The 23,465-nt window shown below is 38.2% G+C and overlaps 1 protein-coding gene across 4 annotated transcripts in view; it reads right to left on the reverse strand.

Moving 5' to 3' along the window:
• DENND5A (DENN domain containing 5A) overlaps window positions 1–22,156 on the reverse strand; it is an 83,841-nt gene extending 61,685 nt beyond the window's left edge. For 2 of the 4 annotated variants that reach the window (XM_058159551.1, XM_058159543.1), the window contains exon 1: window positions 20,568–22,154. In XM_058159551.1, coding sequence (XP_058015534.1) covers window positions 20,568–20,703 — 136 coding nt within the window. In that variant the 5' untranslated portion in view covers window positions 20,704–22,154. Of the gene's footprint in view, window positions 1–20,567 lie in introns of all 4 variants that reach the window. The other 2 variants (XM_058159565.1, XM_058159557.1) reach the window with 2 other exon arrangements.
• Between the last annotated feature and the right edge of the window lie 1,309 nt (window positions 22,157–23,465).

Genomic DNA, 23,465 nt, shown 5'->3' on the forward strand with positions numbered 1-23,465 from the left:
AGAAGGGCGGTATAGAAATTAAATAAATACTAATACTAATACTAATAAAACTGATTATGAAAAATGAAATTCTTTGACATTAAATGAGATAACTCTGTATACATGAAATAGTGCCTGAAAGAAGAATGAAATGTGTTTATATATACTTATATTTATAACATGTAAGTTTGAAGGAAAAAAATAAGTCCATTTGCCTTTTGAAAAAGCACTTTTGGGACAACCATGACCTGGATGACTGAGAATCTCCAGACATATACGTTTTAATTTGTATTAGCCAATAACGTAGATCAAAGTATGCAGTATTTAAAACATGAAATGATAGCACTTTATCGCTAATATCTAAAATTATAATTCTTTTTTTTTTTTTTTTTATTCAAAAAGTTTTACAAAATTTTTTTTTCCCCTTTCCCCCCCTCCTCCCCCCTCCCTTCGCAACCCCCCTCCCCCCCCCCGACTTCCCGGAACGAGCACAAGGTATAGTTAAAAGTAAAACAAACATATGCTAAAAATTTTCGTCCCAACTTAATTATACCCCTACAATCATCAATTCCTAACTTCCCCAAAAGCAATCAAAATAATACATCATAATCATTCAAAACAGTCTGATAACTCTTAGTCTGATATCTACGTTGAATATAGTCAATCCATTTTTCCATTCCTTTAAGTATCTTTCTTGCGTATTGTCTTTCAAAAGGCTGATATCTTCGCCATCTCAGCCAAATTGGCAACTTTCAATATCCATTCTTGTATTGTTGGTACTTCTTTTTCTTCCAATATTGTCCTATTAGTAATCTTGCTGCAGTTATTAGATTTAAAATCAATTTAGTCTCAATTACTGTACAATCCGTAATAATTCCCAACAAGAAAAATTGCAGGAACTTTATCTTCTTTTCAGAACATTTTGTAAAATCCACCAAATTTTTATCCAAAAGGCCTTTATGTCCTTACAAGTCCACCAAATGTGAAAATATGTAGCGTCATCACAATTACATCTCCAACATTTTGCTTGCATTTCTGGATACATACATGATAATTTTTTAGGATCTAGATGCCATCTATAAAACATTTTATAAAAATTTTCCGTCAGATTCTGTGTCTGCGTGAATTTAACATTTCTAACCCAAATTTTTCCCACGTTTCCAATAATATTGGCTCCTGAAAATTTTGTGCCCACTTTATCATACAGTCCTTTACCAAGTCCCTTTCAGAATCTATTTCAAGTAACACATTATACAATCTCTTTATATGCTCCTGAGACTGATTTCTAATTTGCTTTACCAAATTTCCCTCGTTCTGCTCTATACCAATTTTTTGATCTCCCTTCCATCTAGCATGTAATTGCTCATATTGAAACCAAGTATAATTTTTCCCTTCCTCTCTTAATACTTGCAGAGATTTTAACTGCAAATTACCTCTTTCAGTATACAAAAGATCTTTATATGTAATCATTTCCTGATTCTGTTCTATGTTTATATTTTCTACTGTATGTCTAGGACATGCCCATATAGGAACCTTATAATTTAGTTTATAAGAGTATTTTTTCCAAACACGCAGAAGGGCATTTCTTAGCACATGATTTTTAAAGGCCTTATCCACTTTTTTGTCATAAATTAAATATGCATGCCATCCATATAACAAATCATAACCTTCTATATTCAAAATTCTGTCCTCTGTTAAATTAAACCAATCACTTATTGCAGAGAGAGCAGCTGCTTCATAATATAATTTAAAATTAGGCATTTTTAAACCTCCCCTTTCCCGAGAATCTTGAATTATTTTCATTTTAACCCTAGCTTTTTTACCTTCCCATATAAATTTGTTAATTCCCTTCTGCCATTCCTCAAGATTCTTATCTTTCTTAATTATTGGTATCATCTGAAAGAGGAATAAAAATCTAGGTAAAACATTCATTTTAATAGCAGCAATTCTCCCCAGCAAAGATAATTGCAATTTTTTCCAAACAATCAACTCCTTCTGAACTTTTTGCCATAAAACCTCATAGTTATTCTTATACAATTTCACATTTGATGACGTAATATAAACCCCTAAATACTTAACCTTCTTTACAATTTCAAATCCTGTTACTTCCTCTAGTTTTTCTTTCTGTTGTCTGGCCATATTTTTTATTATCACTTTTGTCTTTTCTGATTTACCTTAAACCCTGAGACATTCCCATATTGATCAATTATTTCCAACAAAGATTTACTAGAATTTATAGGGTTTGTTAAAGTAATCACCAAATCATCTGCAAAAGCTCTTAACTTATATTCATACTGTCTAACTCTAATTCCCTCTATCTCCTTTACTTCTCGTATTTTATCCAATAATGGTTCTAGAGTTAAAATAAACAATAATGGTGATAAAGGACATCCCTGTCTTGTTCCTTTCGCAATCTTAAAAGGTTCTGTTAAGCTACCATTGATTATAATCTGTGCTGTTTGCTCTCCATAAATTGCCCTAATTATTCTTAAAAAACCATCTCCAAATTGCATCTTTTCTATTAATTTAAATAAAAAATCCCAATGCAATCGATCAAAAGCTTTCTCTGCATCGAGAAAATAAATGCTGCTGAATAAAATTTTTCTTTTCTAAGTACTCCAGTAAATTAACAATCTGCCTAACATTATTCCTCATCTGTCTCCCTTTTATAAATCCAGATTGATCATTATGAATTCTTCGCTGCAGAATCAACATTAATCTATTAGCTATTATTTTAACAAAATCTTATAATCATTATTTAAAAGTGAGATTGGCCTATAATTCCCAGGTTTAGAACAATCCTGTTCCTCTTTGGTATCAATGAAATAAAAGAGGTTCTCCATGAGGGGAATTCTCCTAGTTGTATCTGATTAAATAATTCCTTAAGTGGACCTAACATCTCATCCTGTAAATTCCTATAATAACTAACTGTAAGCCCATCCGTACCAGGAGTTTTCCCATTTTTAATTGTTTAATTACCAAAATAATTTCTTCCGAGGTTATAGGCCGATTCAATTCATCCGTTTGTTCTAAAGTTAAATTTTTAACCTTATATTCCTTCAAATAATTATCAATATCCCTATTCAATATATTATCTTTAAGATATAAATTTGTATAATATTCTAAAAAAGCTTTTTTAATTTTATCCTGTTGATATCTCTCTTTACCTTTGTATTCTATTTTTTCTATAGTACGTTGTTTTTGTCTTTTCCTTAAAGTGTATGCTAACCACCTACCAGGTCTATTTGCATTACAAAAGTATTATGTTTGGCATATTGTATATTTGTTGCCACCTGATCAGCCATTATCATATTAAATTGATTCTGTAGTAACTTTATTGCATCTTTAAGTTTTTGATCATGTGGGTTATGTATTAATAATTGTTGTTTCTTATAAATTTCCTCTTCTAAATACCTACGCTGTCTTTGTTGCTTATTTCTCTGTCTATTATTAAGATATATTAATACACCTCTCATAAAAGCTTTACTGCAGTCCCAAACCATTTCTATCGATGTTTCATTATTCAAATTATAATCAAAAAATTCTTTCATCTGCTTTTTACATTGATTTACATTATCCTGATATCTAAACAAATTTTCATTTAATCTCCAAGTTCTTCTACCCTTTTTCCATATTGCAATTCCATCCAAACAGGACTATGATCAGACAAACATCTTGGAAATATCTTAGTTTTTCTTCACCCTAAAAGCAAATCATTAGAAATTAAAATAAAATCAATACGTGAGAAGGATTGATGCCTATCAGAGATCTAAAATTATAATTCAATGAAATAAAAGAGGTTCTCCATGAGGGGAATTCTCCTAGTTGTATCTGATTAAATAATTCCTTAAGTGGACCTAACATCTCATCCTGTAAATTCCTATAATAACTAACTGTAAGCCCATCCGTACCAGGAGTTTTCCCATTTTTAATTGTTTAATTACCAAAATAATTTCTTCCGAGGTTATAGGCCGATTCAATTCATCCGCTTGTTCTAAAGTTAAATTTTTAACCTTATATTCCTTCAAATAATTATCAATATCCCTATTCAATATATTATCTTTAAGATATAAATTTGTATAATATTCTAAAAAGCTTTTTAATTTTATCCTGTTGATATCTCTTTACCTTTGTATTCTATTTTTCTATAGTACGTTGTTTTTGTCTTTTCCTTAAAGTGTATGCTAACCACCTACCAGGTCTATTTGCATTACAAAAGTATTATGTTTGGCATATTGTATATTTGTTGCCACCTGATCAGCCATTATCATATTAAATTGATTCTGTAGTAACTTTATTGCATCTTTAAGTTTTTGATCATGTGGGTTATGTATTAATAATTGTTGTTTCTTATAGATTTCCTCTTCTAAATACCTACGCTGTCTTTGTTGCTTATTTCTCTGTCTATTATTAAGATATATTAATACACCTCTCATAAAAGCTTTACTGCAGTCCCAAACCATTTCTATCGATGTTTCATTATTCAAATTATAATCAAAAAATTCTTTCATCTGCTTTTTACATTGATTTACATTATCCTGATATCTAAACAAATTTTCATTTAATCTCCAAGTTCTTCTACCCTCTTTTCCATATTGCAATTCCATCCAAACAGGACTATGATCAGACAAACATCTTGGAAATATCTTAGTTTTCTTCACCCTAAAAAGCAAATCATTAGAAATTAAAATAAAATCAATACGTGAGAAGGATTGATGCCTATCAGAGATCTAAAATTATAATTCAATGAAATATTTTAAAAAGCAAAAACTGAACAGCTTCCCAAATGCACTAAAGCTTAAAGTGACTTGTATATAGACTAGAGTGTTTTAAAAGATATGTCAGGTGTTTGCCAGCTGCCTAATCAGAAAGGGATTGCTCCAAAAACAAACCTCCCTCTCTGGCTAGCTTTATTAGGATGAAAGGAGTGCTGTAGTGATACAAAAATTCCAGCAATTGGATTTTTCCACTTTATATTTAAGTCCAGTATACATTGGGGCAGAAACTTCCTCAATCTTTTCCTCCCAGCCTTCTTCCTTTTCCTTACAGTCTGTTCCTTTCACTTATACAAGATAAACCTTCAAACTGTGAATTATTTATGCAACTGCTCCTTCACAGTTTGAGAATCAGTTACATGTGTTCAGAATAATATTTTTGTTCACATTTTAGTGCATGTATTCTTCTATGCAAACAATGATGAAATCATAACATGTGAACGTTACAAGAAAGATTAAATATAAATTCAGCGTCAGTCCATTAATAATTATTTGTTAAATTTATTTTAATATTTATAATACTGGTAGACACCGTTAAAACTAGCAGGAATAGTCATTATAGAGATCCAATGTGTCTTCTTGTTGAAATGGTATCCAGACTTTTGTAGAAGAAAATATGGAAGAACACATAGATCTTAACAAATCTGAGAGGATGAACATACATTTTTTTATCAAGAAGTAACTTTGGTGAACATTCTGAATGATTGTTTATTGTATAACTAATTATAATTATGGTTGATGACAAAAATCACCCAGATGTTTAGATTGGAATTGGCATATTTATTCTTCTATTGAGTCCTTCCCAAGAATCTAGGATAGGCAGATATTGTTGTTTGATGGAGTTAAAAGGTATAGATTTATCCTGCCTCTTTAGATATACAAGTAGGTCTTGATTTAAAGTCATTTAAAAACCAAAGTTACAACAATTTCAGAAAGGGAACTAAACAGCCCATAAAGCACTTCCAGCCATCGTAAAACATCATGCTGCTCTCCTCCACCTCCCCCCCCAATCATAGTTGCAATCTGAGTGCTTGGCAACCTGTTTGCACGTAGACCTGTGGCCAAGTGCCCCACAATCATGTGATCATTATTTGTAATCTTCTCTGCCAGTTTTCCCAGAAAGTCAATGGGGAAGCCAGTAGGGAGGGTTGTAAACTGCTGTTGCCTGTTGAAATGACTCCCTCTCATGTCTGGGGGCTGGCTGAAAGAGCTGAACTCTGGCTGAGTGGAGAAAATGGAGCTCCATTCCTGAGCCTACTGGAGCAGTTCTCCTCTGGGGAAACAGAGGTCAGGTATAGGAACACTATTAGAGAAGTGTGAATGAAGACTGATGAGTGATATTGAATAATTCTATACCATTTCTCAATCTGAGTTAACTTTTTGTGCTTACCATTTTTTATTAGTTTAACTACCCTGAGCTTGCAGCCTCCCTTAGTATAATAGGAGGCCAATAAAACATATTTCTAGCTGTAATTAGAATATGTAGGCCCCTCTGCTTATGCAGGGGGGGAGATTGAGAAAAAAAATCCCCCCCACAAAAAAGGTCAAAATTAAGTCAACAGTATACATATGAAGAAAAACAGACTTGTAAAAGTTTCTTAGAGAATTAAAGGAATCCTATGTAATTTTTAAAAATTTTGATCTCCCTTTGGGATTATAAATACAACCATGCACAATCATTGTGTCATGTCAGCCATAAACAAGACTCTCATACTGTACTGCAGCTCCAAAACAGCTTTAACTGAGCACAGCTGTTCTTACATCAGCTACACCATTCTTCCCTGATGTATCAGCTACCATATCACGTCTGTCTCAGTTACTTCTAAAACAAAAGAGCTCATTGGTGTTCAGAACATGGTATACAACACAACGTTCTTCACGGAGAGAGAGAGAAAAAAACAACCGATCTACAACAAATGCACTTTTAAATGTCATTACGATTCTAATCTCATTTTCTTGCAACGCTACCAAAAGGCACTTCATTATACAAAAACTACCCCGTAATCTTTAATATTACAGAAACAAATTTTAACACTTACACAAAACACTCCTACCAGTAATGTACCCTTAAAAACAGTGGAAAAACTGACTCAGTTGAGAAAGGTACTATATGTGAACTTCTATTAAGTTCTGATAAGATACTTAGCAGAATTTTATCAGGAATTCTGCTGAGTTATTAGCTAAATTGCCCATGGCATTTCTATTACTGATTTGGGGAGGAATGAGCTCATAGTTCCTTACAGAAAAATACTGTCTCTTCAACCAAAGTGGAATGTGACAATATGAAAAATTCATGTTCAAATGTTCAAATGTTTATGCTTAGAAATACTTCTAAACTTCATGTTTTATAGGGATATGCAATGGTTAAGTTCTTTTAAAATTTAGAAAATCAATTTTTACTGGAAGCAATTGGTGCTACTATCTTTAAATTGATGAACTGTAAATTATGAATAGATGTTTCTGATCCTGAATCCTGTTTTTTACTATAAAATGAAATGCAGCTTTCAGCATGTAGCATTAAGAACATATATAACAGCAAGTAGGAAAAGAAAAGCTATATATATATATATATATGTTTTCTGAGGTTTTCACGGGTGTTTGTATATAGGTCTTTGGTTGTTCGGGTTTTCTCCCGTGTAAAATTGGAAGTGTCTTGGCGACGTTTCGACGAAGTCTCATTCGTCATCTTCAGGCTTCAGCTTCGTGCTTCTGGGAGCAATGTGTGATCGCAGCTGTTTCTTCCTTTTAACTGCTAGTGGGGGTTTGAACTGATTGGGTGGGAGCTTGGCTGTGCTCTGATTGGATGGGGGTTTTTCTGTGCTCTGATTGGATGGGGGTGTGTCCTGTGTTGGTTGGGGCTTGGTTGTGCTCAGTCTAGTCTGTGCTGCAGGGGGATTTGAGCTGGTGAGCTGCATAGCTGTTGTTTGGCTTTGTGGTCGTGCTACATCTTCATAGTGGGTGTCAGTCTGCTGCATGAATGGATTGGAGGGGTTTGAAATGGCTAATGTTGCAGCTGCGGTCTGGCTTCTGGTCCTTGGTCGTGCTTCATGATCAGTGTGGGTTTGGGTCTGCTTTCTGGGTGGATGTGCGGTGGTGACATCCTGTGTGGACCTTGTGAGTGTGGGTCTGGTGTCATTCCTCATGTTAGGGACACATTTGTCAATAAGAGCGGGCTTCCAAATGGCTGGTAGGCGGGAGGTATCATCTCGTTTGTTCATGCTGTGTGGGCGTTTTCTATCTCAATGGCTTCTCTGATTATTCTGTTGTTAAAGTGTTCAGTTTTGGCGATAGTTCTGGTCTTTTAAAGTCAATATCATGTCCTGTGACTTTAAAGTGTTGGACCAGGAAGAAGTTGGTTCCTCTTTTTGAATGAGTTCTTGTGTTCTTCAATCGTGCACTTATTCTTCTGTTGGTTTGTCCAATGTATGTGGTGGGGCAGGCGGTGCATGGGATTTCATATACTCCTTGATTTTCTAACTCAATTTTGTCTTTGGGGTTTCTTAGGATGGTGGATATTTTTCTGTTTGTGCAGAATGCTGTCTTGATGTTGTGTTTGTGGAGGATCTTGCTGATTCTGTCTGTGGTGCCTTTTATATATGGGAGGAGGGCTGTGCCGTTTTCTTGTTCTCTGTCTTGGATTTTAGTGGGGGGTTCTTTTGGATTAGCTTGGTAATCTTATTTCTCTGGAATCCATTGGATGTTAGTACGTTAGTGAGAGTGTCCAGTTCGGGTTTTAGGTGTTGTTCATCAGCTAAGCATTTTGTTCTGGAGATGAGTGTCTTGGCTACGGAGTTGATCTGTGCTGGGTGGTGGTGTGAGTGCATGCAGATAGCGGTTTGTGTGTGTTTTCTTCTGGTAGATGGTGTGTCCTAGGGAGCCATTGGGTTTTCTGTAGACTAAGACATCTAGGAAGGAAGTTGGTTGTTAACTTCTGTTTCCATGGTGAACTGTATTTTGGGGTGTAGGCTATTGAGGTGTGTGAGGAAGTTGTCAAGTTTTTCTTTCCCGTGTGGCCAGATTATGAAGGTGTCTCTACATATCTGAGCCAGAGTTTGGTTTGTGATCAGATTTTTCTAGTGCTTGGGTTTCAAAGTGTTCCATGTAGAGATTGGCAATGACAGGTGAGAGGGTGATCCATGGGTGCTCCTTCTACTTGTTTGTATTTTGTCCATTATAGATGAAGTATGTGTTGGATAGGCAGTGGTTGGTCAGATCTAGGATGTGCTTGGGGGTTATATTTGTTTTGGATAGCTGTCAAGGCTTCTTTGATTGGCACTTGGGTGAAGAGGATATGACATCAAAGCTCACGAGTAGGTCGCTGGGCTGTAAGTTTTGTTTCTTTATGATCTCTATGAACTGGAATGAGTTTTTTACGTGTGAGGTGATGGATTCTGCATAGGGCTGTAGTTGTTTGGCGAGAAATTTGGCTAGGTTTTGTAGAGGTGAGCCTATGGAGCTGACTATGGGTCTGAGTGGGCTTCCTTCTTTGTGTATCTTGGGGAGGCCATAGAGCTTAGGGCATCTGGATGATTTCTCTCTGGGAATGATTCTTTGTTGGATTTCTTCGCTGATGGGGGAGGCTTTTATTTTGGATCTAGTGGTTTTTTCTAGGTAGGTGGTGGGGTCTGTGTTTAGGGGCTTGTCTTGGAGTAGGTTGGTTAATTTGGTTTGGTAGTCAGATGTGTTCATAACCACCGTGGCGTTGCCCTTGTCTGCTGGTAGGATTATTATGCTGGTATCTTTTTTCAGGTTAAGTAGTGCTGTCTGTTCCTCTTTGGGTAAGTTGCTTTTGGGTGGCTTGCTGATGCAGAGGATGTTGGAGATCTTGAGTCTGATTTTGTTAGCATCATCGGGGTTGATTTTGGTCAGGCTGGTTTCAACTCTGCATATAATGGTTTCGGTGGGGATGTATTTGGGCGTGACTGCAAAGTTGAATCCTTTGGAAAGGACATCGGTTTCAGCTTTGGTGAGGATCCTATCTGAGATGTTATGCACTGTTTGTTTCATGTGTTGCTGTGAGGGTGGAGGGGTTTGTTTCTGGCGTTCTTGTAGTCTTCGGAGTTTGTTGGTGTGCGTGTCTGTCTTGAGGGTGGTCTGTGTTTCGGCTCTCAGACGGCAAAGTTGTTTGGATTTGTCCCAAAGTGCAGGGTGCATCTTGTTGCTGAGTTTGAGGTGAAGTGTGAGGAGATCTTTGTTGATTTGATCTAGGAGGAATCTTTTTGTGTGAAGTTCATTTCTGATTAAGGCCAATTCTGTTCTTTTTAGGATGCGTTTGGTGGCTGCAGAGTTGGAGTGGAATTTCAATTGGAAGCATTTGGGGATTAAATTTTGATCGCGGCAGTTTCGTAGGAATGCGAGGTCACATAAAATGGAAGCTCTTTGGACTTCTAGTTTTTCATAGGTCCTGGTCAGATGGTGGATTTCCTCCCCGTAGAGGTGCAATATTTGTTTTCTGAGGTTTTCACGGGTATATAGGTCTTTGGTTGTTCGGGTTTTCTCCCGTGTAAAATTGGAAGTGTCTTGGCGGCGTTTGATGAAGTCTCATTCGTCATCTTCAGGCTTCAACCGTGCTTCTGGGAGCAATGTGTGATCGCAGCTGTTTCTTCCTTTAACTGCTAGTGGGGTTTGAACTGATTGGGTGGGAGCTTGGCTGTGCTCTGATTGGATGGGGTTTTCTGTGCTCTGATTGGCTGGGGTGTGTCCTGTGTTGGTGGGGGCTTGGTTGTGCTCAGTCTAGTCTGTGCTGCAGGGGATTTGAGCTGGTGAGCTGCATAGCTGTTGTTTGGCTTTGTGGTCGTGCTACATCTTCATAGTGGGTGTCAGTCTGCTGCATGAATGGATTGGAGGGGTTTGAAATGGCTAATGTTGCAGCTGCGGTCTGGCTTCTGGTCCTTGGTCGTGCTTCATGATCAGTGTGGGTTTGGGTCTGCTTTCTGGGTGGATGTGGTGGTGACATCCTGTGTGGACCTCGTGAGTGTGGGTCTGGTGTCATTCCTCGTGTTAGGGACTCGTTTGTCAATAAGGCGGGTTTCAAATGGCTGGTAGGCGGAGGTGTCATCTCGTTTGTTCATGCTGTGTGGGCGTTTTCTATCTCAATGGCTTCTCTGATTATTCTGTTGTTAAAGTGTTCAGTTTTGGCGATAGTTCTGGTCTTTTTAAAGTCAATATCATGTCCTGTGACTTTAAAGTGTTGGACCAGGGAAGAAGTTGGTTCCTCTTTTTTGAATGAGTTCTTGTGTTCTTCAATGCGTGCACTTATTCTTCTGTTGGTTTGTCCAATGTATGTGGTGGGGCAGGTGGTGCATGGGATTTCATATACTCCTTGATTTTCTAACTCAATTTTGTCTTTGGGGTTTCTTAGGATGGTGGATATTTTTCTGTTTGTGCAGAATGCTGTCTTGATGTTGTGTTTGTGGAGGATCTTGCTGATTCTGTCTGTGGTGCCTTTTATATATGGGAGGAGGGCTGTGCCGTTTTCTTGTTCTCTGTCTTGGAGAGAACATCCATTCATGCAGCAGACTGACACCCACTATGAAGATGTAGCACGACCACAAAGCCAAACAACAGCTATGCAGCTCACCAGCTCAAATCCCCCTGCAGCACAGACTAGACTGAGCACAACCAAGCCCCCACCAACACAGGACACACCCCCAGCCAATCAGAGCACAGAAAAACCCCCATCCAATCAGAGCACAGCCAAGCTCCCACCCAATCAGTTCAAACCCCCACTAGCAGTTAAAAGGAAGAAACAGCTGCGATCACATTGCTCCCAGAAGCGCGAAGCTGAAGCCTGAAGATGACGAATGAGACTTTCGCGTCGCCAAGACACTTCAATTTTACGGAGAAAACCCAACAAAAGAGATATATATATATATATATATGTATGTATGTATGTATGTATGTATGTATGTATGTATGTATGTATATATATATGAGAAAAAAGGGAAACTAAAGTGATTTATTCAACAAAAAGAAATATTTTAAATAGCGATAGAAACAAATCGAAGGGAAGAAGGCAGCCATATAACTGGTATGGTAGCACCAGTTTCTGTGCAGTTACAAACTGTTGCCTAAAATCACAGCTCAGAGCTTTGGACTTCCATAATGAGTCTCTATCAGATACAGTAAATGAGAGAGAACAGATGAGAAGCTGTAAAACATCATGGTCACTTCATTAAACTGAAATAAAAAGAAGGAAAATGAAGAAAAGTGCTGTAACAAGGAAATTCCATCTTCCTAATAAAAGATTTTCAAAAGCTCAGCAACAGCATTCTGATTCAGATGACTCTTCCAGAGCAAAATGTCCTTTCTTCTCTATATAGAAGCTAATTATTTCCTAGTATGTAATTCTTGATACCGTTACCATATATAGGTAGCCCTCAACTTACGACCACAATTGAGCTCAACGTTTATGTTGCTAAGTGAGACATTTGTTAAGTTAGTTTTGCCCCATTTTATGACTTTTCTTACCACAATTAAATGAATTAATGCAGTTGTTAAATTAGTAACCCAGTTGTTAAGTGAATCTGGTTTCCACATTGACTTTGCTTGTCAGAAGTCTGCGAAAGGTGATCACATGACCCAGGACAGAGCAACGGTCTTAGATATGAACCAGTTGCCAAGCATCCCAATTTTGATCAGGTAACCTTGGAGATGCTGCAATGGTCATAAATGTGAAAAAGTGTGTTGTAAGTCAAAGACTGCCAGTACTTGTAAGTAAGCCAAGAATTTTAGATATCAAAATACATCCAAAAAATCTGCAGATGGGCTTACCCATTAATATACTTTTTTAAAAAACAATACAGGTAATTCTTGACTTACAACCATTTATTTAGCAGCCATTCAAAGTTACAAGGACACTGAAAAAAGTGACTAAAGACTGCTCTTCGTACTTACAATTTTTGCAGCCTCCCTACAGGCATGCGATCAAAATTTGGGTGCTTGGCAACCAATATGTATTCAAGATAGTTGCAGCATCTCAAGTCATATGATCGTCATTTGCAATATTCTAGCCTGTTTTTCCTACAAAAAGTCAATGGGAGAGCTGGATTTGCTTAATGATTGGATGTTTCATATAACAATGACAGTGGTTCACTAAAAAACTGTGGCAAAAAAAAGGTTGTAGAATTGAGCATGATTCATTTAACAACCACCTTGCTTAGCAACACAAATTCTGGCTCCATATATTACAAAAATATACCATCATACTTTTTTTTTAAAAATGCCAAGAAAAATGGCTTATCTATGAATTACCCACAAAGAAATCAATTGTGAAAATTTAAATTACAAAAACGTCAAGAGTCAGCTTATTTGTGGTGGTACATTTTATAGAGTACTTTGGTTAAAAATTTAAGGATCAGCTTATCTACAGACAGGCTTGTATATGAGTATATGCAGCATATGAAATTAAAGCATGTGACACAGATACTCAATTTAAAATAACGTTCTTGTGATGTTCATAGCTTTACCTAAGAAAAATTTAATTGCTTGAATGTGGTTTATGAATTATTAAGATAATATTAAATAGTGGTAAAACTCAGTGGTGGATTGCTACCGGTTCACCCTGAATCGGGTAAACCGGTAGTGGCGGCAGCGGAAGGCTCTGGCCACCTGCCCGAATGCTTCTGCTTATGCGACAGATTTTGAAACCCACCCGTTATAGCTGGTGGAGCTGCTGATGAAATTACACCATTATTTTGTTCATAACATTATTTTGTTATGATTACTGAAAAACACTCGTATTTTATTACTAGATATCTAAAAAAAACCAATTAAAATTAAATTCTTAAAGGAAAAATAAAATTAACATTTTATTCAAATGTATACCTCATGATTTGTTACATTGGAACCAGTCAAACAAGTTGAAATTAAATTCTTTTTAAATTATTGATTGATTGATCTGCAACCACAATCTGTATTTCCCACATGAAAATAATAATATTAATAGCCAACATAGGTGCCACCTGACTTGAAAAAACACTGGACAAAGAGAAGGTACAATGTTATTATTCTGTTTTGGTAGCATAAAAATTGTTATATTCATATTTAGAATTATAATCCTATCTCTTAGATCAAACATGTTAGTAGCTATTCTGACTACAATCTATAGATTGTTCTTCTGATTATTGTGTATTCAGCTCAGGCGTCAACATGCTTCTAATAATATCAGATGTTTACATGATATCACTGATGTAATTCAGATTAGGTAGCATCCAAGACATAATGACATGTCTTTAGTTTGCAACAAAATGTGAACATTTCTTAAGAGTTTTCTGAACTAGCTCTCGACCTATTTCAGACCTCTCCAAACATATTTTTGCTCTGGATCAAAATTTATCCTGAATTCCTAAATGGTAAGGTATTATTAATGATGACATTAGGGGCTACATTAACAGTATAAGGATATAAAATATTCCCCTGATCTATATTTTTCAATAAATTACAGGAATTAACAACAGTAAGTATACAATTAAAAAATTGGTCTAAAGTACTTAGGGATAAGAAGGAAACCTGTCTTCTCTTAACCTTGGAAGTGAGTTGGGCAACACTGAACCAGTCACTCTCGGCTCAAACTTCCAAAGAAGGCTGGGAAAACATGAGAGAAAACTGAGATATATATGTCACATTTTGCCTCAGAGCAAAAGACAAGATGTAATAAATATCTAACAAACCAATGAATAAAAACAGTTTTAAAAAACTGTCATCTAGGAAGGCACAGTATTCTATTACAACTTTGCAACAGCAAATCTCTTTTATCATTGTTAGCGATCCCAGCAATAAATGACAACATTCCCACAGTCAAATTTAGTTATTCTGAGAACATTAATTTACGGTTAACCCAAAACTGCCCTACTAGGTATCATTCAGATCACTGTTTACATTTAGGAGCCATTTTGCTTTATTTAGAAAGCTATTTCCCCCTCCTCCTTTTTCCACTGAAATGCCAATTTTTTACTTCAACAATTGCCACTTAAAAGATAAACTGTTTGAGTAGCACAGAGAACTTTCTATAGTTAAAAATACAATCAGTGGAGAAAAAGCTACACAATGCCCTCTCACTCCAATATGATATATTTCAAGAAGCTTGAGTGTCTACTGAACAAAGCATGGATTTGAAAGAAATTTGAGCAGGAATCCATATAACTCTTAAATCTTAAAGCATAAATGGACAAATTATTTTAATATTTACTACACATAAATATACTTTACAAAAAGCATAAACACAAGGAAGTATCCTCTGCTAACACAAAATTTACTTTGCATAGTCGTGATCTAGCATCTTATATAGACCTAACTAACTGTGGCTAATTTCAGAATCATTAATCAAGAAATCATGGAATGCTAGTAATCGTTGAATTATGACCAGTGACTGTTTAAAATTCAAGAGGACTTAATGGGGGGGAGACATACAGTGGTACGCAGTTTTAGCTATTGGAGTATTCCCATATTATGTGACTGTGATCTGGGTGCTTAACTATCCAGCTCATTATTAGAACATTGTAGCAAGTCTGGTCATGTGATCATCATTTGTAATATTACCTGCCAGCTTCCTACAAATAAGGTCAATGGGGAAACCAGCAGGGAAGGTTGCAAGTTCTCCTATAAGTTGACCATGCTGTTTTTTCTCCCAGGGAGCTCCATTATGGAGCATGAGATCTCATATTTTACTGTACTCCCACATCCCTGGCTTATCCGCCGTGGTGCTGTGGTTAGACTTACCGTGGTGGTGCAGTAGCTAGAATGAAGTATTGCAGGATAACGCTGTACATAGCCAGGAGTTCAATCCTGGCCAGCTCAAAGTTTACTCAGCCTTCTATCCTTCTGAGGTTGGTAAAATGAGGACCCAGATTGTTGGGAGCAATATGCTAACTCTGTATAACACTTAGGGCTATAAAGTACTATGAAGTGGTATATAAGTCTAAAGTGCTATTGCTGTCTGCACTCTGTAGAGGGCCCCGCCACCTAGGCTGCTTTCAGAAGTTACTGCACATGACATAATTTCACATCACCTGCAAACCAGTAGTGGGTTTCAAAATTTTTTACTATTGGTTCTGTAGGTGTGGCTTGGTGGGCATGGCATGGCTTGGTGGGTGTGGCAGGGGAAGGATACTGTAAAAACTCCAGTCCCATCCCACTCCAGGGGAAGGTTACTGCAAAATCCCCATTTCCTCCCAATCAGTTGGGACTCAGGAAGCAGAGAATAGATGGGGGTGGGGCCAGTCAGAGGTGGTATTTACCGGTTCTCCGAACTACTCAAAATTTCCACTACCGGTTCTCCAGAACTGGACAGAACCTTGCAAAACTCACCTCTGCTGCAGACCCTTTATCCTTTATAAAATAAATATCTTTATTTATCCTTCTGTTATCTTTACTCCCCCTCTTATTGGTATTATGATGATGATGATGATTATCATTATCATTATTCTATTGCTTTGCATGTACACTTAGAGCTTCTGCACCATGGACAAATTCCTTGTGTATCTAATCACACTTGGCCAAATAAAGAATTAAATTCAATTCCCCTCCCACTCTATAGCGCCTGTGTGCACTAGCCCTCCTCCCCTTCAGCACCTAAACACATCTGTGCACTCTTTGCTTAGGACTCCCGCCTCTTCCTACTTTCCGAACTACATAGTCCTGGAGTTATGGTGGTAAAAAGTGATGCCACACTTTGTGGCCGCATTGCTTAACAATGTAAATTACTGTTCTAATTGCCATCGTAACCCAAGAACTACCTTTATGTACAAACTGACAATCAGTCTATCTCACTGTATACATGACATTCTTACTATGCCCTACAATGCATTGAGAATATTCACTCAAGGTTGAGTCAACAGAAGATTTCAAAACATGAACTTCAGAAGGAAATTAAAAGCAGAAGTTGTAGAAATACTCACTTTGTTTGATAAAGTTTACTATAAGAACTCTTGGGTAATAAAACAAGGATTTCTACATTTAAGATTAATTTGCAAGGAAACATTTATTATCTCACCCTAGTAATTATATTTAAATTTGAGGATAAGGGTGCCTAGGATAATAGTTCATCTATGATAGATTACAGAAAGTTTACGCCTTAATAATTTTCACAAAGATATCCCTGGATAAAATAAAACAGGTTAAAGTAGTTAATCAGATTTTCTAGGTACTATCTTATTTTATATTTTCATTAAGCCCTAATCTGATAGTGCTAACAGTATGGACATACAATTTTAAATGCCTATTCAGTGGTAAATTGTCAATGGTAAATGCAAGAGGAAAGAAACACAAAACATAAATACACTGAATAATAATTAGTACTCTAATCTAAGTAACTGTGCAAAACCAAAATTACTGCACCCCTTTATTTCAGCTTACTGAAATATGAACAAAATGCAACATTTGCAAGTGGCATAAAACTAGTGTTTGCTTTTAAGAACTAATAAAAACAAATATTTTAAGACAAGACAGCAATGCACTAGACCACAGGGTTCCCATAATACATTTTCTTCTCAATTTTTTTGTATGTATAATCTATATATAGAAATAAAAACAGGCTAATTCGAACATAGGCTAATTATTAGGTGAGCCACTCTCTAGGAAAGGTCTATTTATGAGAACTGAAGGGTGCAAGGTAATGTATTCATAAAGATTTCAAAGGAATTGAGGCAAATTTTACATAGTATCTCTTGAGAAGTTATGGCTTCATTACATCTCCATATAAGCTCATGTACTATAAGGATACAATGATTTGCAAAGCAATTATATGGAACATGAAATGTGTGATAAATTTTAATATAAATAGTAAATGATGTTACATAAGCAATGACTGATTATTTTCATATTATGTGGGCCCTTTCTCACTCTCCATGGATTCCAATTAATATCTGAATCACAGATTGTACTAGCTTCAACTCACAGAACTACAGTATCTATAGCAGGGGTTCCCAAACATTTTAAAGGATATATTACATAATTACATATAATATTTGAAAGCACAGGAAGAACAGAACACCTGACTTTCATGTTTACAAAGATGAATTTTATCAAAATAATTTGAAAATAATTCTTTTACTGCATGAACTTGACAGATAAAAAAATACATATCATTTTAATAAGAGAACCAAAATTTAAAATATTGCTAACAGTAAATGAAAAAAATATCCTATATGTTAGATAAGAATATTTTAGAATAAGAAATTAACATAAAGGAACTAACAGTGTTATTCCATATAATATTCCAGAAATTACAGTAATTTAAGTTCTTCATAAGTATGAACAAAGAATGAAGGCAGATTGGTATTCATTTGACAAGTTCTGGTTGATTTGAAGTACAATAGCAAGGATATTCAACTTCAGATCGCATCAATGATGAAATGCCTCCAGGATCTATAACAGTACTGTATGCTGCTGATAAAAATAAGACTGTTGTAACCAGGAAGGTGTGATTATGTTCAGGGTTGTCAGCTCCACAGTTTTATAAACAGTAAATACGTACTTAAACTGTTTTTGAAATAAACTAAGTGGTTTAGGATTCTTTACATTTGTTTACATATTTAACAATGTTCATAACCCATACCAATCCTAAAAAACCCTGTGTGACTATCAGCAATCAGTGCTTTAAATTGGGTCCAAAAGCCTGCTGATATTCTACACCATAACTTTATTAAAGGTATTATTCTACGTGGCATGTTCTTTTAGCTATTAAATTTTGTACCAGTAGTAGATTCCATGTTCTCTACAATGGCAACCAGCGGTGGGTTGCTACCGGTTCGGTCCGGTTCTTGCGAAATGATAGTAACAGCGGTGGGAGGCTCTGTGTATGTGCAGAAGTGCAAGTGAAGCACAGGCGCACACAGGCTCCCATTGCAAACCGGTAGTGAAGGTAAGGAACCCATCCCTGATGGCAACCCCATGTAGAACCGTATTTAATCAGATAAAGAGGTATTGTGATCAAAGCATCCTAATCCAGATAGGGTGGTAAATGGCATACTACCTCAAACTGGAGAAATGTTGACTATATGGTTGTGCTCTTAAAATGCCACATTATGGTTTGCTTAATTAAATAGTGTATTAAATAATAAATGTTTATACCACATTTCAATTTAGTTTTATGCTGCTTGATGGATCTTGGGGTTGTATAAAGTAAATTATTTTACAAGCCTATCATTTTAATAAAGAACAGATTACTAAAGACAGTACCAATGATTATATATAAAGTTGATTGCATTATAATGAAAAGTTATATTCCCAATCCTGTATATATATTATACTTTAAACAATGTAATATTGTTTAAAGTAATTAAATCCTGGAAGTACTTCACAACATAACAATGAAATTAAATTAAAATATATTTGCAGTAATTCTTACGTTAGCTTAGAAAATATTATGGTTATATACTGAATTCATTTCCTAACTACATAGTGTTACTCTCTCAACAGGGAGGTTAGTTTATCCAGCCATTCATGAATATGGGCAGAAGACAAAAAAGAATTTAAAATATTGGCAGCTGCCCCAAAAGCCATAATAGTTTTGCAATTCTTCTGTAACTTCTACTTCTTCTATCTCTTCTGCACGAAACTTAAATCATTTCTTTAAAAAAATTGTGTCAAGTTAGTATGTTTAGGTATAACACCACTTTCCACAGAAATGGGCGTTAGTCAAAAATACACAAATCAAACAGAACAGGATTTGAAAGCAGGAAAAAACCAAGAAAAGTGTTTCCTGTATCTTATGTGGTGACTGCCACAATCTTAAAAAGAAGCCTTGCCCTCCGAAGTATCAACTGGAGCAATTAGGGAGTTCTGATTAGCTCAAGGAGAGGAAGAAGAGTGGAAAAAAACTACGCTCCTGTTGTGGCCAAAACAAAGCAGTGGCTGTTTTCAGCATCATCCCCAAGAGCACCCTTCACTTTCTGCACCAAGCAGGGAAAGCCCCCATATACTCCCCTCCCCATCTGTCACTGTCCTCTTAGGCAGCCCGAGAGAGGGTGGATCGAGGGAGGGTGGATCGCTGCTTCAAAGAAGTTCGTGCTCCGTTATGTTAAACTGGGCCGCCCTTGGCGGGGTCAACGCAGCACACACAAGCCACTTGTGAAGCTTTTCCAGTTGTGTGGCTGTCAAAAGCAAACATGTGTGCACGTCTCTCTCTCTCTCTCTCTCTCTCTCTGTATGTGTTCGTGTTTCTCTCATGTGTGTGTGTTTCTCCACTCTCTCTCTTTCTCTCCCTCCCTCCCCCGTTTCTCCTCTCCCCTCTTTCTCTCTCTCCCCTCTCCCCCGTGTTTCTCCTCTCCCCCCTCTTTCTCTCTCTCTCTCTCTCTCTCTCTCTCTCTGTGTTTCTCTTCTCTCTGTGTGTTTCTCCATTCCCTCGCTTTCTCTCCCTCCCCCCTCATGTTTCTCCTCTCCCTCTCTCTCTCTCTGTTTCTCCATTCTCTCTCTTTCTCTCTCCCTCCATCCCCCCGTGTTTCTCCTCTCCTCCCTCTCTCTCTCTTTCTCTCTCTCTGTTTCTCTTCTCTCTGTGTGTTTCTCCTCTCCCTCTCTTTCTCTCTCTCTCCCTCCCTCCCCCCCGTGTGTTTCTCCTCTCCTTCTCTCGCTCTCACTGTGTGCGTGCATGTATGTGTATGTCCGCGTAAGAGAGACCGAGGGAAAGGGATGTGCGGGGGAAAAAGTGCGCGTTATCTGCCCAGGCCCTAAGAGGGGCAAAGCACCATCTACAGTAGTCCCCGCTCCTCCCTTCCTCCAGGGCATCCAAACGACGCCATGCATCCGGCGGCAGCAAATCCCCGGGTCCGTCCAAGCTGCTGCGTTTCCAGCGACTGAGGGGCTGAGTAAACTCACCAGAGAGCTCGTCCGGTTCCAGGCCAGTTTCGGTGTCCAACCCACAGATCACGAAGTAGTCGGCGAACCGGCCGGGAGCAGACGGAGAGGAGCTGCCGCCGCCGACCCCGTCGCTTCCTCCCCCTACTCCGCTCATGCTGGAGAAGCCCCGGCGAGGCGGGACGGCTCAAGTCGTCCGGCCGGGAAAGAAGAGATTAGGGGACGCCGCCGCCGTGGCGCTCGCTCCGTCGGCTGTTGCTGCTTCAACGGCCCTCGCTCCTGCTGCCGGCGCCGCTGCCTCCATGACGGAGCGGCCAGGGCCGCGCGCCGGGCTCGGAAGCAGGCCCGACAAACCAGCGGACAAACACGCATAACAGGACGCTCCCTCGCCGCCCCCCCTCCTCCTCCCGCTCGCCCTCCCTCCCTGCCCAGATGTTTCGAGGAGGGGGGTTCGGAATGGAAGCAAGAACCGCAATGCTGCACATGTGCAGTGAGCAAAAAGGATGACGTGATCCTTTGCGGGTGGATGTCTGAGGGGGTGGAGCGATGCGCGAGGAGATCAAGGCCGCTCGTCTGTCGGTTCTTTCTTCGGTACCCAGAGGGTAGCTTTCCCGTCAAGAGGTGTTTCCAGCTTCCGTCTGTGGAAACGTTCACTGATTACTATTTCTTTGGGCCCTGCTATTTCCTTGTCTTTTCGGTCCCTTTTTTCTTTTATTGGAAAGACAGCCCCCCTCCCTCCTTTTATCCATTCTCCACCCCTCTTTTTTTAACTTTCCTTCCAAGTACAGGATGAGTTCCACCCAGAGTTTGATTAACTCTTATTGATGGCAACCTCTCCGTGAGACATGTACTCCCCCAGTTCTCTAGAGGATGACAGCTTCATCTTGAGGGCACTGTTCTGCTTAAAATCATCCTGCATGGACCTTGCCGTTTTTTACCACCTTCCTAGTTCCCACTTTAAATCATTGTCAAATTATTGTCAAATTGTTATTATTGTCAAATCATTGCCTAAAGAGGCTGGGAAGGCATGAGATCCTTTGCAAGAAGAGGAATAGTGAGGAGCACGAAATCCAAGAAATTCTACTGGCCAGCTTTTTATGTATGGGCTTCAACCAATGGCTGGGATACATATCACCAAGGCACTATCCCTGAAAGTGATCACATGCCTACATTTATGATTCAAGAGTTGTCTCTCACTATGCCCTGAACTACTGTCTTTTAATCCTAAAAATGGAAGGTTTTTGGTTTTTTTTGCAGATTTGTTACCAGTATTGCTTCGGAGTTTTGTTTCCTATATTTTAAATACCATTTCCTTTTTCCTTTAAATGTTTTCCTTCTCTTAAACATTTAAAAGACAAATATATTTGTTCCATGGCCTCTTATAGGGAGATAATTCTGCTTTTTATTCCATTTTCTATCTTAACTCTATTGTGCTTTTACTCCATTCTTTGCCACGTTTTCCAAAAAACCTGAAATTTGCAGAATATTTGTTTGTCTGCCTTTTATTCTTTCAGCTCTGTGATTTAGAATGAAATATCAGCTATTGAGAAAAAAGTATACTATGTACTAAATGCTAAACTGTACTCATAACCAAACAATAATCTCATTTTACTCTGAACTATTTTACCAAAAATGCAAGAATTTTAAGAATATATAAAAATTAAAAGGCTTGTTTTATGTTTCAAACACCAGTACGCCTCTTGATGCAGTTTAGGGTGCTGGTTATTATTTTCTCTTAGAGGTTTAAAACATAATTGTTTCACAGTTCTTTTTCAGGAAAAGGTAATTTTGCTTTTAGTTTATCTTTAAATCAGTTGCATCTATTTAACAATGTTACCTGATGGGATCTGGGTAAATGGGTTGAAGCATTTTCTTTTGGAACAACATCCTGCTCCTCCTCCCTCCCCCAGATGTGACTGACTCTTCCTCAGGACATGTTCAAGAGTTTGAAAACTTGGATTTTTCTCCAGGTCTTAGGTTGGAGTGGCTGGTGGGCCCTGTATGTCTGATTGTCTTCTACCATATTTTTCTGTGTATAAGACAATACTTTTTCTTTAAAATGTTTATCTTAAAATGGAGGGGCATCTTATAGATGGGGAGCTGAAAGAACCGCCGTGCACCCAGGGTCAGATTGGCCATCATGAGAGGCGTGGCCCATCCCCATCTTCCAGATCTGCCACATATGCAGGACAAGTCTCCCACAATGGCCAACCTGACCCTGGGTAAAACGGTTGTTAAATCACACACACATGCACCCACTATCAAAGTGGATCCTGGGAACTGCACTGCAATGAAGAAATGAAAAATGGAGCAGCCAGCATGTGGGAAGGAGGAGCAGGGAGAAGAGGGGAAGCGGCCTCCTCTTTCCCTCATGCCAGCCACTCAGTTTCCCATTTCTCCATTGCAACACAGCGCCACACTGCAGAGCTTGCCCCACCCACCACTGCCCAGATGTCCTCACTTCCGTCAAGCATTTCTTTGCCTACTTGATTTCCAGCTCCATCGCATTTCTCACCATCATGTGCAGAGAAACAAGTTTGTGGGACTAAAAAAAAAAAGTTCAATCAATTCCAAATTCTCGCAAAAAAAAATAATAAATTGCAAAGTTGGAATTGAGGTGGTATTTTTTTTAGTCCCACAAACTTGTTTCCTTGCACACAATGGCAAGAAGTGCAGTGGTGCTGGAAATCAGGTAGGCAAAGAAATGCTTAGAGGAAGCGAGGGCATCTGGGAGCCAGGCGCTGAAAGGGGCCCATCTCTCTCCAGCAGTTGTCGAGGCTCACTGGAGGGCAGGCCGGCATCTACCAGCACTTAAACATGACGGCTGGGAAGGGGCAGCTGGCATGGGCACTGCAGGCAGGATGCCTGCTTGCTTCAGCACCGTCCTTGAGAGTCTGGTGTTCCACTAGCACTTTGGCC

This window comes from Ahaetulla prasina, chromosome 1 (assembly GCF_028640845.1).
Source record: "Ahaetulla prasina isolate Xishuangbanna chromosome 1, ASM2864084v1, whole genome shotgun sequence".
Lineage (NCBI taxonomy): Eukaryota > Metazoa > Chordata > Lepidosauria > Squamata > Colubridae > Ahaetulla > Ahaetulla prasina.